Source organism: Pseudorca crassidens, chromosome 1, assembly GCF_039906515.1.
Source record: "Pseudorca crassidens isolate mPseCra1 chromosome 1, mPseCra1.hap1, whole genome shotgun sequence".
NCBI classification, from domain to species: domain Eukaryota; kingdom Metazoa; phylum Chordata; class Mammalia; order Artiodactyla; family Delphinidae; genus Pseudorca; species Pseudorca crassidens.
In genome coordinates, this window is record NC_090296.1 from 179,566,198 (window position 1) to 179,583,316 (window position 17,119).

Sequence of the window (17,119 nt, forward strand, 5' to 3'; positions counted from 1 at the left end):
TTATATTCAACTAGATTCAACATTTAGCCATAATCAAAATCACTTTGCATTTTCTTTCAGGAAGTCTGAGAATTATTTCTCTTCTTGGATACTTACTTCTCTTTCTGTTTTCTCATTTTCATACTGATACATTCTCTCTTTTAAATGATTACACTCATTGATTAACTCCTTGTTTCTTTCCTCCAGCATCAGACCTTGTTTTTCACTTTCAGCTTGAAGTTTTTTCACAATATCCTGAAACTGGTCTTGGATGTTAATTACCGTCTTCTCTTTACTGTCGGCTTTGTTTTGCGCATCATCCAGTTGCTGTCTGAGCAACATGTTTTCACTCTGGAGTTGAGATAATCTCTCTTCTAAGGATTCCTGCTTTCCAATGTATTTATTCACTTTGCCTTGTTCGCTTTGATACATGTGTTCAATTTCCTTCTTTTGACACTGTGCTTGGCTTAGGTCTCTCTGTACACGTTCTAACATCAAAGTCTTTTCTCTGAGAGCATCCCTCGTGTGATGGAGCTGGGTTTCTAGGCTATTGAATTTACTTTCAGCTTTAGAAAGTTGCTGGGAAAGCATCTCATTGTTATCGTTCAGGTTAGACACATCAAAATTCATTTTGTCCTGCAAGCGTAACCACTCATCTCTTGCTCTCTGGAAGGCAAGTTCCAGGTCTCTTTTTGATGTCTGACTTTGATGGTGATCATGTATGGCGGTAGCCAGTCTAGAACGGTAGGATTCCACTTCTGTTTCCAGTCTTTCTTTGCTTTGTTTTTCATTCTCCAGCTTAGAGTTTAGCATTGTATTCTCAGCTGTCAGAACATTAAGCTGTCCAGTATATTGGAATGTTGTCTTTGTTAATGTTTCCTCATTCAGTTTTATTGTCTTTTGAAGATCATCATTCTTTTCTTTTACAATTTCAATGTCCTCAAAATATTTCTTTTCCTTTTCCTGGTTCTGACATTTTATTGTGTCTATTTCCAGTCTTAGCATGGCAACTTCATCCTGCAAGATGTGGTTTTTATGTAACAGATCTTTTTCTTTTTCAGGACTATTGGACACCTAAGTGAAACAGAGGAGATTTTTAGCTAGTACTCAATAAATTGACATTTCATGATTTCCTCTGAAAGACTAACCTACATGTTTATACAATGAAAAGGCTGCAATAAGTGGATATCCAACTGGAAAAAATAAGGTTGGATACAAACCTCAGACTTCTTGCAAGCAGAAATCTTCAAAAGTTCAAAAATTTAATTAAAGACAATGAATCCACGAAAGCAAAAAAGAAACCACAAGAGAATTCTTAAGAAGCTCAGAATTGGAAAGGCCTTTCTCTAAATTATAACAAACCCAGAAGGCTTAAAATAAATGATTAATAAATCTGACTACACTTAAAAATTGCATCTGATGTGATATATTTATACAATGGAATACTACTCAGCCATAAAAAAGAATGAAATAATGCCATTTGCAGCAACATGGATGGACCTAGAGACTATCATACTAAGTGAAGTAAGCCAGACAGAAAGACAAATATCATATGATATCGCTTATACATGGAATCTAAAAAAATGATACAAATAAACTTATTTACAAAACAGAGAGACTCACAGACATAGAAAACAAATGGTTACTAAAGGGGAAAGAGGGGGAGGGATTCATTAGGAGGTTGGGATTAATATATACACACTACTATATAAAAAATGGATAACCAACAATGACCTACTGTGTAGCACAGGGAACTACACTCAATATTTGGAAAAAGAATCTATAAAGGTATATATATATATATATATATATATATATATATATAAAACTGAATCACTGTGCTGTATACCTGAAACTAACACAATATTGTAAATCAACTATACTTCAATAAAAAATAAAATAAAATACCACCCGCTAGCTTAAAAAAAAATTTGCTCATCTGCTATCTAACCTATACAGCTACCCCATAGTAAAAGCCTTAGCTCTGTATATATTTCGACAGATTAAATTTCCTCAAAAATTTTTTGCCTGGGCTTCCCTGGTGGCGCAGTGGTTGAGAGTCCGCCTGCCGATGCAGGGGACACGGGTTCGTGCCCCGGTCCGGGAAGATCCCGCATGCCGCAGAGCGGCTGGGCCCGTGAGCCATGGTCGCTGAGCCTGTGTGACTGGAGCCTGTGCTCCGCAACGGGAGAGGCCACAACAGTGAGAGGCCCGCGTACCGCAAAAAAAAAAAAAGTTTTTACCACTAATGTTGCAGCTTTTACGATACTGAAAAATTGTAAATGATGTAAAAGTGTCATTGATGGGGTACTGGTTAAAGAAATGACAGTGAAACTAAGAACAGACTCTGATTTAGACACTGAAAATGATGAGGTGCATAGTGATTGACATGTTCACTCCAAAGCAGAGGGCAAGATCGTATTCAGTGCTGGGATTTGGTTGGGTAGTGTGGTCGATGGTGGAGCACACATGGTCTTCCCTGCCTAAACCACCATCAGGGTGCAGACTTTTCTAGATGGTAGCAATAGTTTTGAGATTATGAAAAGTTCATCAGTTCCTATGGAAAATATTAAAAGCCTCTCCTTGGATGAGGCTATTGTACGTCACTGCTTGACTGTTGCAGACAAATGGATTTGAATTAAAAATACTACTTGAATTAAATTTAATTAAAGATAATTCAATTATGTTTGAATTAAAAATATTAAATATCCAATGGACGAGAAACGTCACCCCCCCAAAAATATACTTAAATAGGTTTTAAATATCCTCTATACTGTCTGTGATGTATAGTATTGGTTTTTAAAATATATACAGATACATACACACAAATATTTGAAAATGATTAAAGAAAATACCTCAGAATTCATTTGCTTATTAGTCATTTCTATCTCCTTTTGTTTGGCAAGGTGATTGGTCAGGATTCCATCTTGTAAAATTCTGGCATTCCGCTCTCGAGAAAGCTGCCTCTGAGTGTCATTTCGCTCTTCTACAACCTGGAGACACATTTCATGAGGTTTTTGGTCTCATACCATTAAAAAAAAAAATGTCAAAAGCTTAAGAGCAGAATTAAAAAAAAAAAAAACTGTTAAAAGGAAGTAGCCTTTTTAAATAAACACAAGGATCTTTATCCCACATGAATAACTTAAGATTTTAATTTAAATGACTGCTAAACTTATCACAGAGCAAAAATACAGGGAGATATAGTATTGTGAAAGAAAATCTTTTTACAAAGCGTTTAACTAGTTCCATCACAGTCCCAAAGCAATTTAGCCTGTATTTTAACATAAAAAAGCCAAAATTAACACATAGATTGGAATTAAGAATATTACTTTCGAATGGACCAAAAATGCCAATCATTATGTTAATCATTAAGCTCAATTTACCTTCCATTCCTCCATTCAGAAAACATACACAGAGCATGTATTAGAAGCTAAGAATGGCAAGAAATTAATAATTTAAGCTATAAATGTCATAGTTCATATTTAGGATGAGATAACACTTTTTATTTGTTTTAAACCTAAATAATATATATTAAATCAAAGAGATATTACAAATAATACTGATGAAATACTGTTGGAAATTTGAAATTTTCACCAAAGATTAATTTACCTGATTCAGATTATTTCTCACAGTCCTCAGTTCCGTGTCTAGTGCTCTGAGATTGAGTTCAAGTTGTTGTTTCATTTCAACTTCTTTACTGTATTGCTCTTCTTTTCTTCTTAACTGCTCCCTAATTTTTTCATATAACATGTCAGCATTTCTTCTCTTCTCTTCTTCTTGTTTTAGGGTGAATCTGCAGTTAAATATGTTTACCTTAAAATGTGGTTTGTTAGGAAATAAAAAGTTCATTTTATGATCTGGCTCTTCACCCGCTGATTTACTATCCTAATGAAATTTCTGTTCTCCAGTTTTGTTTTTCCTTTCTAGGTCTCATATTTTTAATTCCTCACTTCAATCTCTTCATAAAGATATATATACTTGAAAGGGAGCAATGAAAAAACATTCTGCCACTTAAGTAAGTTTTAGTCCACAGTAACTCTGGTGAATAGTGTAGGAAAGAAATTTTGAAATTATTCAGTGAAGTTAGGTTGAAAATTACCCTGTTTTCCACACTGTCATAATTACTCCTCCTTCAGGACAGATAATTTAGTTACTAACTAAAAAGAGAAGCTGTTGTTTAGAAACAAGTTCATAAGTTCACTAGAAATAAAATTTCAACTTCATAAAATACTGCAGGTACCCCTAAATGACTTACAGTGCCAGATAAAAATCTGCAGAGGTCTTTTACAGAACACGTATCTTCAGACACTAATCCAAGACTAGGCTAGGGAATCTAATATCTGTTGCCCCACACTTTTTATGTTTCTTCTTTTGCAACATTTTCAACTTGTTGATTGTTATCTATTTAATAAATAATTTTAAATCCCGTAAGGCAGGATCCATATTAATTAAAAACAATAGAGAGTATTTTGTGCTTTCAGTACAAACCTTTGAACTAATTTTATCTCTGTATGAAAGAGATATTGAATAAACTAATCAGTAATTACCTTCCATTTTTACCTTTTATTTCATCCATGCATATGTTAAGAATAAAACTGCATAATTTTTTTTAAAAATTTTGTCTTGAGAAAAATGGCCATTTCATACTTCTGTGGGTGGGAGTGTAAAGTAATATAAACTTTCTGGAGAACAATTTAGAAACATGGATCAAAGACCTTTTTTAAAAGTTCTCATACTTTAACCAAATAACACAATATTAAAGAATTTATTCAAAATAAATAATCAGAAATGTAGAAATGAATTTATAGAAGAGACGTTCCTCGTAGCATTAAATATAATACAGAAAAATGAAAAACAACTGAAATTCAATTTGTTAATAATGACTATAATTCAAAAAGACACAAGCACCTCAATGTTTACTGCAGCACTATTTACAATAGCCAGGTCATGGAAGCAACGTAAATGCCCATCGACAGACGAATGGATAAAGAAGATGTGGCACATATATACAATGGAATATTACTGAGCCATAAAAAGGGACGAAATTGGGTCATTTGTTGAGACATGGATGGATCTAGAGACTGTCATACAGAGTGAAGTAAGTCAGAAAGAGAAAAACAAATATCGTATATTAACACATATATGTGGAATCTAGAAAAATGGTACAGGTGAACTGGTTTGCAAGGCAGAAATAGAGACACAGATGTAGAGAACAAACGTATGGACACCAAGAGGGGAAAGCAGGGGGGTGGGATGAACTGGGAGCTTGGGATTGACATGTATACACTAATATGTATAAAATGGATAACTAATAAGAACCTGCTGTATAAAAAAATAAATAAAAATTAAAAAAAGAGAGAGATTACAAAAAAATGAGGCTTCATATGGAGGACTTCTGTATGGCCATGAAAATGATGATTTGGAAATATATACATTAAATTTTTAGTAGAAGTATCCACTGTTAAGAACTTGCTGTATTATTTCCAAGAATTTCACACTCCACAATACTAATGAAGTTTTCTCCCCTGTAAAATACCAGCAGGTAACTTAGCAATTATAAAACTTCCCGTAGTATTAAAGTAAATACACATCTGTAGTATTACAGTAAATAAAAACAGTTCAAATATTTCTTTAAAACCAAGATGTTCAATACCTCAAGCTGCAGAGCTCTTGTTCCCACTGCACTTTTTGATGCTCTAACTGTGATTTCATTTCTTTTGTTTCTGATAGCTCCTTTTGTAGCCCACTAACCTTACTTTCCATTTTTTTATTTTTTCCTGTAAGTAGTTCACATTGATTTTTTTTAAGTTCTATTAATCTTTCATATGAAAGAACTGCATCCTGAATTTTCAATAAGCTAACAGAATCTGCATTAGGAAGAAAACAAAGATAGAAATAAAATATATGAATAATTTTTGTGTATAAAGCACTGTGCATTTTCACCTTCACTCATCCATACATTGAACAAATACATTTTTTTTTTTTTTTTGGCTATGCCGCACAGCATGCGGGATCTTAATTCCCTGACCAGGAATTCAAGTGGCTAAATATACAATGCCCCAAAGAGGTGGAGGAAAGAGACAGAAAAAAGATATTTGAAGAAAAGAATGGCCAACAACTTTCTAAACTTAATGAAAACTACACTCCCACAGATCCAGGAGGATCTGGCAAGGAGAGAAGAAGTGGAAGTAAGCTGTTTTGTAATATTCTTATCCTATATATGATGTGGTACAATATTACTTGAAGGTGGACTGTGATAACCCTAAGTAAAATACTGTAAACCCTAAAGCAACCACTAAAATAGTGAAACAAAAGAGTTACAGTTAATAAACCAAAAAAACAAAAAAGAAATAAAACTACATCATAAAAATTACTCGATTAATCTAAAAGACAGCAGAAAAAGAAAAGGGGAACAAAGAACAGATGGGATAAACAGAAATCAAACAGCATAATGACAGATTCAAACCTACTGTATCAATAATCACATTAAGTGAAAATGGTCTGAAAACCTCAATTAAAAAGCAGATTGTCAGGGACTTCACTGGTGGCACAGTGGTCAAGAATCCACCTGCCAATGCAGGGGACACAGGTTCGAGCCCTGGTCCTCCCACATGTCATGGAGCAACTAAACCCATGCACCACAACTACTGAGCCCACATGCCACAATTACTGAAGCCCATGGGCCTACAGCCTGTGCTCCACAGCAAGAGAAGCCACTGCAACGAGAAGCCTGCGCACCACAACGAAGAGTAGCCCCCACTCGCCGTAACTAGAGAAAGCCCGTGTGCAGCAATGAAGACCCAACGCAGCCAAAAATAAATTAATTAATTAAATTTTAAGAAAAAGCAGATTGTCAGACTGGATCAAAAAGCAAGACCCAACTGTATGCCACCTACAAGAAATGCACTTTAAACACACAGACATAAATTTGTAATAAGGTTAGAAATAAGATATACCACACAAGAAACAAACAAACAAACAAACAAAAAAGATATACCACACTAACATGTGACAAAACAAAGCTAAGCTAAGACTGGCTATATTAATACCAAACAAAGTAGACTTCAGAGCAAAAAACATTATCAGCAATAGACAAGGTCATTCATAATGATAAGAGTGTCAATTAATAAGAAGCATAACAACCCTAAACGTTTATGTGCCTAATAACTTCAAAATATATGAAGCAAAACTTGAGAGAACTGCAAAGAAAAATAGACAAATCCACAATTACTGTCTGAGATTTCAATACCCCTCAATGAGTAAGTGATAGAAAGAGCAGGCAGAAAATCAGCAAGGATACTGTAGACTTGAACACCAGCATTCTTTTCAAGTAGCCATGGAACACTTCCAAAAAAAGACTGTTTTCTGAGTTATAAAATAAAGGAGTAAGTCAAAAGGATTTAAGTCATACAAAGCATGTTCTCTGACCACAAAGCAATCAAATTGGAAATCAAGAACAAAAATATTTCTGGAAAATACTCCAATATTTGAAAACTAAATAACACACATCTAAATAAACCTTGGATTAAAGAGGTAATGAAAAGAGGAATTACAAAGTATTTTGAACTGAATAAAAATGAAAACATAATATATTACAATTTGTGGAATGCTGCTTACTTGCATGAAAAATTATAGCACTGAATGTCTATATTAGAAAAGAAGGTCTCAAATCAATAACCTTGGCTTCCAACATAAAAATCCAGAAAAAGAGCAAATTAGGGGACTTCCCTGATGGTTCAGTGGTTAAGGATCTGTCTTCCAATCCAGGGGACATGGGTTTGATTCCTGGTCGGGGAACTAAAACCCCACATGCCATGGGGCAACTAAGCCCGCCCGCTGCAACTACTGAACACGCAAGCCACAACTAGAGAGTCAGCATGCCGCAACTACAGAGCCCACACACGCTGGAGCCCACACCCCATTTGGAGTGTCACAAATACTGAGCCCACATGCCACAACTAGAGAGAGAAGCCCACACGCTGCAACGAAAGATCCCACGTGCCGCAACTAAGACCCAACGCGGCCAAAAATAAAATAAAATAAATAAATATTTTTTTAAAAAGAGCAAAGTAAACCCAAAGCAAGCAGAAGAAAGGAAATAAAAAACATCAAAGAAAAAATCAATGAGAGAAAACAAAACAAACAAAACAAAAAAGACATGGAAAAATCAATGAGGGACTCCCTTGGTGGCACAATGGTTAAGAATCCACCTGCCAATGCAAGGGACACGGGTTTGATCCCTGGTCCGGGAAGATCCCACATGCCTCAGAGCAACTAAGCCTGTGTGCCAAAACTACTGAGCCTGCATTCTAGCGCCCGCAAGCCACAACTACTGAGCCCGCGTGCCACAACTACTGAAGCCCATACACCTAGAACCCATGCTCCACAAAAAGAGAAGCCACAGCAATGAGAAGCCTGCACACTGAACAAAGAGTAGCCCCCGCTCGCCACAACTAGAGAAAGCCTGCACACAGCAACGAAGACCCAACAGAGCCAAAAATAAATAAATAAATAAATATTTAAAAAATCAGTGAAACCAAATATATTCAGAAGATGAATAAAAGTGATAAACCTCTAGCCAGGCTGATAATGAAAAAAAAAAAAAGAGAGAAGGCACAAATTACCAATTTCACAGAAATGAGTAATGAGAAATTACTACAGATTCCATAGATATTAAAAGACTGACAGTAATATTATGAACATTATGTAAATAAATTTGGCAACTCAGATGAAGTGGGTAAATTCCTTGAGAGAGGGAAATTACCAAAGCTCAATCAAGAAAGAACAAATAAACTAAACAGCCCTATATCTAAAAAAGAAACTAAAGTCCTAGTTAAAGACCGTCCCACAAAGAAAATTCCAGGCCCAAGTGGCTACACTGGTGAATTCTACCAAATATTACAACAGTATACACAAAAAGGCTTTATATTTATACCATGGTCCTACCTTTACACTCCATGCCAAGTTGTTCAATTAGCAACATGGAATTCTTATAATTAGAGTAAAGCATCTGGCAATCCTCAAAAGCTGTTTCAGATGACTGAGTTAAGTCATCAAGGTCATCCATAGAATCAATTTGCTCTTTTACCTACAAATAAAAAATACTATTTCACAATGTCCCCAAAATATTTATAAAATATACTAAGTGTACAGAGATGATAAATATCTCTTTATTAAAGCAAAAACACAGATACTTTTTAAAAGAACAGATTTTTATCAAAGGGATAATTTTATCAACAGTGTTTCTAGATTATTTTTTCAAAGTAAATGTCTCTACAACAAAGGAAGATTTTTTATTTTTCCACTATACCTTTTACAAAGTAATTTTTTACTACAGGATAATATTTTTTATAATTAATTGTTTACTCTACCTTGTTCTTTTCGTTAGATGTTTCCTTTGCAGCCCTAAAAAAACAAACGATTCTTTTCAGGCAAACATTAAATACTTAAAATACAAAGAATATCTAAACCTATTGTTTTTTACATAAAATCTTTGCATCGGTAATTAATTTTCTATAAAAGAGATTAAACAATAAACAGAAAGAGTAACATTAAAGGACAAAGAAACTATACCATAATAATATTAACAAAGCATTAAATTAGATCAAGCTGACAATCAAAGGAAAAGGAAAAGCATAATGTTACTTGCATTATTTGACAGGAAGAAATATACCAGGGTTTTTTGTTATTGTCATTTTCAATAAAAACTAACTTTATGGCACTAAAACCTATTTGGAAAGTATTAAGTCCTTATATGAAAGAAACTCTTTTTTTTAGTAATCATGATATTAGCTTTTTGAGGACTTACTATGTAACTGCTATGCATTATTATAAGCACCTTACATGTCTTAAAGGCATTTTAATCCTCACAACAATTCTGGGAGAGAGGTAATACATTAGGTCATTTACACAGGAAGAAATGGAGCACAGAAAGGCTAAGTAACTTGCCCAAGCCCCTACAGCAGATCAGCAGCAGACCCAGAATTCAAACCCAGGAAATCTGGCTTCAACGCTTGTGTTTCACAATATGATGAGAAGGTAATAATTATTTTTAAGTGTTTTTAAGTAATATGATAGCAAATGAATCTGTATTATTATTCCATGTCTAGTTATAACTATAAATAATAATTTCTGAATCTTACACATATTTTTTAAAAATAAAAAGGCTTTAGACCTAGGCAATATTGGAATTCTATTTTCAATAAAGATTTGCTATTGTAAAGAAATTCATCAACAGGCATTCATTCACCCATTCAGCTGTTTATTCATGCATTCAACATATACTTAGCGCACAATACATGTTAATGACACTTTTAGTATAGGAAGCATGACTTTTGTAATTTAGAACTTTATAATCCAAAAGTAATAATCTGTGATAGATTGTTAATAGTTTTTTTTTCTATCGAATATAAACAAAATCTTACCCTTTTCCCTGGAATCTAAACCACTATGAAGTTAACATAATCTGTTTTAGAGTACCTTACAAAACCATAGCCACTCATGATGATACTGTCATCTAGAATTATCAAGGAATGATTAAATCTTATTCAGTATGGCCTAAATGTTTGTAAATTTATGATTATATAATTTTTAAAAATCTATGTATGATAGAATAATTTTTAAGTACTCATCTGCATATTCAATTATATAAGAATATTACACTTCAAAATCAGTGAACAAGCCCTTATCATAAAACTATACGTGAATAGAAGTATTATGTACAATTAGTTTACTATAATATTTTAAAGATAATGTAATACAATCAATAAGCTTTCTAATATTGGACATGCAAACAAGATTAAACTGAATAAATGCATCCTCTACTGGCTCATTTCCAACAGCATACAAACATACTCTAAAAACTCCCATCTTAACATAAAAAGAGAAAGGAAACTCCCTTGAACTCCACATTCCTCTTCAGTTACCATCCAGTTCTCTATTGCCTTTCCCAGTAAATATTCCCTAAGGAGCCGTTTATACTTATTCACTACAGTCCAGCTTCCATGGGGAATATTTATTGAAACTACTTCTGGTCAAAGCCACTCATCCTCATCTTAACCTTTCAGCAGCGTTCATCTGGTATAGTTGAGAATTCTCTTGTCGTGCCCTGTACACTATATTATGCTGTTCTATTTCCAGAAAAAGTATTCAGTGTTAATATTTCTTGACCTAAAAATAAAGAATTTGTAGATTTTACCTGCCATCATCCTGATCTACTCCACTTAAACTGCTGTCATCATTCATGTGTAGCAGACCACCGATCAGTGAATCGTCCTTCTCAAACATTGGTGTAATCACACATTCTTTTGATGTCCATTTTTCATTTTCATTTTTCTTTACTTCCTTCATATGCACGCCAGGACCGCTACTTAAAAAAATCCATAAAAAAGCCAATGTTTTCTAATAATTCTACTGATAAAGAATAAAAAACAAATTTTTAAAAAATTCCAACTCTTACCCATCATAAGTCATTTATTAGTTCACAAAACAGTTATGAAGTACCAACCATATGCAAGCAAATACAAATTCTTGCTTCAAAGACAGATACACAATTATGATACAATGTGATAGGTAAGAGTTGACATATGAAAGTTATAAGTGAACATAGGAAAGCTTTACAGAAGAGGTTAGATAAACAGAGGAGGTCATGAGGAAAAGAAAATGGAGAAAATCATTCTACTTGGTGATTAGAATGTGAGCACAAAGATCAGGCACATGGCGTCTAGGTGTTTCCTAGGAACTTGGAAGGAAAAGTACAAAATACATGGAAAGAAGCAGAGAGATGAGTCTGGAAAGACATTCTGAAGAACCTCAAGTGCTACACTGAAAAGCTGAAGTTCACTGCCTAAAAGCAATGATTCTTAGACATGGGAGTAATAATTAGATTTCTACTATATTGTTTTGTTTTGATCTATAATGTTTAATTTACATGATTTTTAAAAATTACATGAGGTACATATAACATGAAAGAAGAACTCAAGGAAATATCTTGGGGGGAAAATTTACTTTTAAACACCCCCATGTTGGGGTCACGTCAGCATCAGGGCTGAAAAATAGGTACCTCATAGTATCCCTCCACCAGCAGCAACCATTTGGCATCTATCCACGGACAAAAGTGGCTTTGTGGGAGTTGCAGGATCCAGCACCATAAACCAAGGGACCTGGGAAGAGTCCTGCCCACCCAAGTGGTAACAGACATACAGACCGCATCCCTGCTGTGGACCCTGCATGGCCCATGAACTGGCTCCAGCCACTCTTAGCAACATCCAGGGAACCTTGGAAAACACTGTCTTAGACAAGAGAGGCTTTGTGGAAATCCAGGTTTCCAGCAGAGAAGTTCCAGCATACCACTGGAACAAAAATATGCAAGTTGGGGTACACTGGAGAGGGCAGTTATTAAAGACTGGAAGAGGTGACTGCTACTTCAAATGCAAAGACAGCAATGCAAAACTTCAAGTAACATTAAAAAAAATCAAGAAAACATGACACTACCAAAAGATCACAATAATTTTCCAGTAACAAATCCCAAAGACATGGAGATCTGCAATCTACCTGATAGAGAATTCAAAATAGTAGTTTTAAGGAAACTCAGTGAGCTACAAGAAAACACAGAAAGACAACCCAACAAAATCAGGAAAGTAATACACAAACAAGATGAGGAGTTTAACAAAGAGACAGAAATAACAAAAAAGAACCAAATGGAAATTTTGGAGCTGAAGAATACAATGAATGAAAGGAAAAATGCAATAAAGAGCACTGACAGCAGAATGGATCAAACAGAAGAAAGAATCTGTGAGTTAAGAGATAGGAGCTTTGAAATTATCCAATCAGAGAAGAATAAAGAAAAAAAGAATGAAAAAGTGGGAAGAAATTACCAGATACCATCAATGAATTACCAGATACCATCAAAAGAAATAATTCATGAATCACTGCAGTTCCAGAAAGAGAAGATAGGGAGAAGGTGGCAGAAAGCTTATTTAAAGAAAAAATGGTTGGGAACTTCCTAAACCTGGGGAGAGATTTGGATATCCAAGTTCCTAAAGCTCATAGGTCACCAAACAAACTCAACTTAAAGACATCCTCGCCAGGAGACATTATAACAAAACTGTCAAAAATCAAAGACAAAGAGAGAGTCTTAAAAGCAGCAAAAGTAAAGAGGCTTGTAAATTATAAGGGAATCCCCATAAGTCTATCAATGGATTTCAAGAGAGTAGGACGACATATTCAAAGTGCTAAAAGAAAAAAACTGCCAACCAAGAATACTCTATCCAGAAAAGTTGTCTTTCAGAAATGAAGGAGAGATAAAGACTTTCCCAAACAAAGCAAAGCTGAGGGAGGTCATCACCACTAGACCTGCCTCACAAGAAATGCTGAAAGGAGTCTTCAAGCTGAAATCAAAGGACGCTAGTTAGTTAACATAAAATATATTTAAATATACAACACACTGGTAAAGGTAAGTATACAGTCAAATCCAGAATACTCTAATACTGTAATACGGTGGTGTGTTAACCAATTAACGCTAGTATTAAGGCTAAAGGACAAGAGTATTAGAAATAACTATAACCCTAGTAAAATATACAATTTGTTAATCATGAACATTAGCTCAAATGAGAACTTGTTTTATAGGAAAATAACAATTATCTATTGTTAAATACTGACATAGGCTTACCTATCAGAATCTTCATTCTCCATGGTAGGAAACTGTTGGTTATTAGTTTTTCTGCTCTTTCTCTGTTGAATTAATCCACTATCATCAGCATCATATATGTTTTCTGATACTTCCATTTCACTACTTTTGTGCTTATTCTTTTCTTCTTCAACCTTTAATGAAAGTTTGACACTACATATAATTGTTATTACCTTATTCATTATAAAGACCTTTTCATTTTCATTAATTATTTGACTCAGAGTTTGCCCCGGTTTTAAGCAATATAAATAGTTTTGTGCTTAATTTTTTTTAATTACAAGTCATTGAAATTTTTGTAAATTCTGCTTCTTTCTGTTTGAGGAAAAGAAATAAAGTTTTAAAAATTTCAAAAAGGGCTTTTTAATGTTGTGCAGCTATTCACATCCACTCTTCCCCGTCTGATGGCAGAGATAGAGAAATAAAGAGACAAAGACACAAAATTTGTCCTCTTCGGTCTTTACCACCTGGATTTTGCATTAAACAGCCAAATTTAGAGGATGTGACACCTTGGTCCTTCAGTAACAAAAAGGAAACGTTCTTCTTTCTGCACTGAAGCTATTCTTCCCCCACTGCCTTTTACAATTCTTTTTCCATTTGGATCCTGGGATTATCAAAAAAGTGACGGTGTTCACTAAAATATATGAACCAAAGTTTACCAAAAAACAGGAGTAGAGTGAAATTAATGAATTGTTAGTTAGTGTGGAATTCTGGAAAATGAGTAACACCTCCCAATTTCACATTCAATAACCATGAAATTTTATAGCTTAAGGGTATAGAAGTAATTATCTACTTTAGCCCCACTATTTACCAATAATGGGAATAAAACCAAGAAAGGTTCAATGATTTGTCCAAAGTCCCTAAAGTGGCATCTCCTAGCATTTCATGGCACCAAAATAGATGATACAATTCTGTAACCCTGAATCTGATACATTACCAAATGAATTCATCAAATTAATCAGATAAGTTAAAAGTGTGACTTTGGCAAAGTAATTTAATGCCTCAGTTGGGGGTAGGGCTCATCTCTTTTTCTTTTAAAGGAGAATATCTACAGATTTTTGTCTATCTTTAAAACTCAGTCAATGCACCTCTTACACAAAAGAGCAAACAAACAAATTAAAAAATCTATTACTGGAAGGAAAAGAAAACTCACCGCACGTCAAAACTCAGTTTTCTCCTTTGGAGATAAATACTGAATTTTTTTTTGCTGAGGGTTTATACTACCTATATGATAAAATCATACATGTCAAAACTTACCACATTTTATTAAACAACATAATGTAAAGGTCTGACTCAACAGAAACATCTGAGAGTGGTGATTAAAGAATATGTGGGAGTACATGTATTTGTTATTAAAAATATCTTGAAGTGGCCATGTTGGAATTCTAAGTGCCAAGGGACTGAGTAAAGCAGAGAAGATCGCACACACTAAAGCACAATAAAGAGATTAGTTTAGCAGGAATACGTGTTTATGTCCCTTCTTTCAGTCACTGCTTCCTTCCCATACTATAGAAGTGTAATTTATATTTAAAACCCAATAGATTTTTAAAAACCTCCAAACCCTAGCTTATTATATTTCTTAAGCAATTCCCTTTGTGTTTATTCTGGCTCAGAAGGTCACACGGTATGTAGCTAAATTAGCTTCCCAGTCCATGTGAAAGACTGACAGAGAGAGACTTAGGTTGATTAAGGAACAAAAGCCATGAAAATAGTTTCCTATTATTTAAATGGCAGAAGTAATCTACTTCTACACAATTACCTATTTAGCTGACCCCATCTTATTAATAAGTGGAAAATCAGAATGGATCAGATCATTGATAAAGAGAAAGAACAAAGTAGCAGCAAATGAACCTCTACCTCTTTTTGAAGTTGAATTTTCTCTTTTTCCAAAGCCAGGAACTGTACTTGTAACATGCCTATCTCATTCTCAAACCTTTGCATATCTTGCTGTAATTCTTCATTTAGATACACTTTGGATGTTCTGTTACTATTCGGTGGAGAAGAACTCCCATTTTCTAATTCAGGTTCCATGCTTTTATAGTTATTAGCACTGCAATTATCTGCAAGCAATGGCTTCTGGAACCAGTCTTGTATTGGTTTGGTTTTCTTATAAGTATTTGTAACAGCAGAAATATCACGACTTTTTATTTGAATCATGTGTCTCATTTCATTGGAGCGGGCAAGCCATAAATCAAAAAGTCTTTTGGGATCACTAGACTGAGGTATACATCCGATGTCTAATTTCCAATTAGTGTTATTTTGGTTCATATTTTGTACCATTTGCATATCAAACTCTTGGTCTTCTTGCACTTCAAATGTAACTACTGGGTCCCTTACTTTTTTTTTTTTTGTATCATTATAAAAACTCTCCTCATTTTTGTTAAAAACATGTTCAGTGTCTGGTTTATCACTTTCATAGTCTAATTTATTTTCATTTAAATAAAGCTGTGAAGATGATGGGCAAGCATGTCCCCAGTACCCAGAGGTTAAATAAGATGGAAAAACATTTTCAAGACTGGGTTCTTTTTGTTCAGGAAATGCTTGAAATGCTAGAGAGACAGATACTCCAAATGCATCTTTTGCCTCACAGTCAGGTATATTATTTGTCAAATTAGAAGGTATTTCCTTTATGTTTGCTCCTTCTTTAGGGGTATCATGTAGTGGCTCTTCCTCAGGACAAACAGTAATTTTGTATTTTTCAAAAATTTCACCAAACTTCTGCTTTAACTCATTCGTGATGAGTTTTAAGTTATTTTTCCACTCTAATTTGCCTTGTTTGGTCCACATTTCCTCATACTTTTGTACACAAGGAAGTTCTGAGCATACAGATATGTCCTCTCTATCACATTCATTATTCATTTCTGGTTCTTGAGGCATTTTTTGCAGATGCAAAAGCGGAAGATTAATTGGCTTGATTTGATTTTCAGATGTCTTTTCTGTCAGGGTACATGTTTGTAAAATAACTTTATCCTTAAGTAATCAAGTACGGACAAAGAAAAATTAGAGAATAATTAAAATACAACCGTTAAACTTCTTAATCTATGTTTAGCTACTCACAAATCACTGGATTACAACTAAGAGTTGAAAAATAACTTGCCTTAGCCTAAAACAGGAGAAAAACATGAACTCACAAACCCAATTTTGTCACTGTTTGTTTGAACTAAATAATTCATATATGTTAAATCTACCAAAAATGAATTAGGAGATGATTTTTAATGTTACAAAGGCTTCCTTACTTAAAAATATTTCACCTCACCGTACCTTAAAGAGTCCCTATGTGCACATAAGGATTTTTTTTTTAAGGACTGGTAACTGGAGAATAGACAAACCTTAAATTACTAGGAGCCAAAATCAATTAACACCAATCAGAAAGAGGAACAAATTCCTAAATTTTAATGCAAATCATATACTATGATAGTATTGTACATTGATATAATACCTGCTTTCATTCAGTTA

At 34.2% G+C, this 17,119-nt stretch overlaps 1 protein-coding gene across 10 annotated transcripts in view; it reads right to left on the reverse strand.

The window, feature by feature from the left end:
* Positions 1 to 17,119, reverse strand: part of ANKRD26 (ankyrin repeat domain containing 26) — a 92,167-nt gene that overhangs the window by 28,242 nt on the left and 46,806 nt on the right. For 6 of the 10 annotated variants that reach the window (XM_067701453.1, XM_067701445.1, XM_067701466.1 and 3 more), the window contains 9 exons: positions 15,521 to 16,633; positions 13,649 to 13,800; positions 11,177 to 11,347; positions 9,351 to 9,384; positions 8,926 to 9,067; positions 5,633 to 5,846; positions 3,589 to 3,772; positions 2,835 to 2,972; positions 97 to 1,053 (listed from right to left, as the gene is read on the reverse strand). In XM_067701453.1, coding sequence (XP_067557554.1) covers positions 97 to 1,053; positions 2,835 to 2,972; positions 3,589 to 3,772; positions 5,633 to 5,846; positions 8,926 to 9,067; positions 9,351 to 9,384; positions 11,177 to 11,347; positions 13,649 to 13,800; positions 15,521 to 16,633 — 3,105 coding nt within the window. The remainder of the gene's footprint in view (positions 1 to 96; positions 1,054 to 2,834; positions 2,973 to 3,588; positions 3,773 to 5,632; positions 5,847 to 8,925; positions 9,068 to 9,350; positions 9,385 to 11,176; positions 11,348 to 13,648; positions 13,801 to 15,520; positions 16,634 to 17,119) is intronic. The other 4 variants (XM_067701464.1, XM_067701460.1, XM_067701449.1 and 1 more) reach the window with 3 other exon arrangements.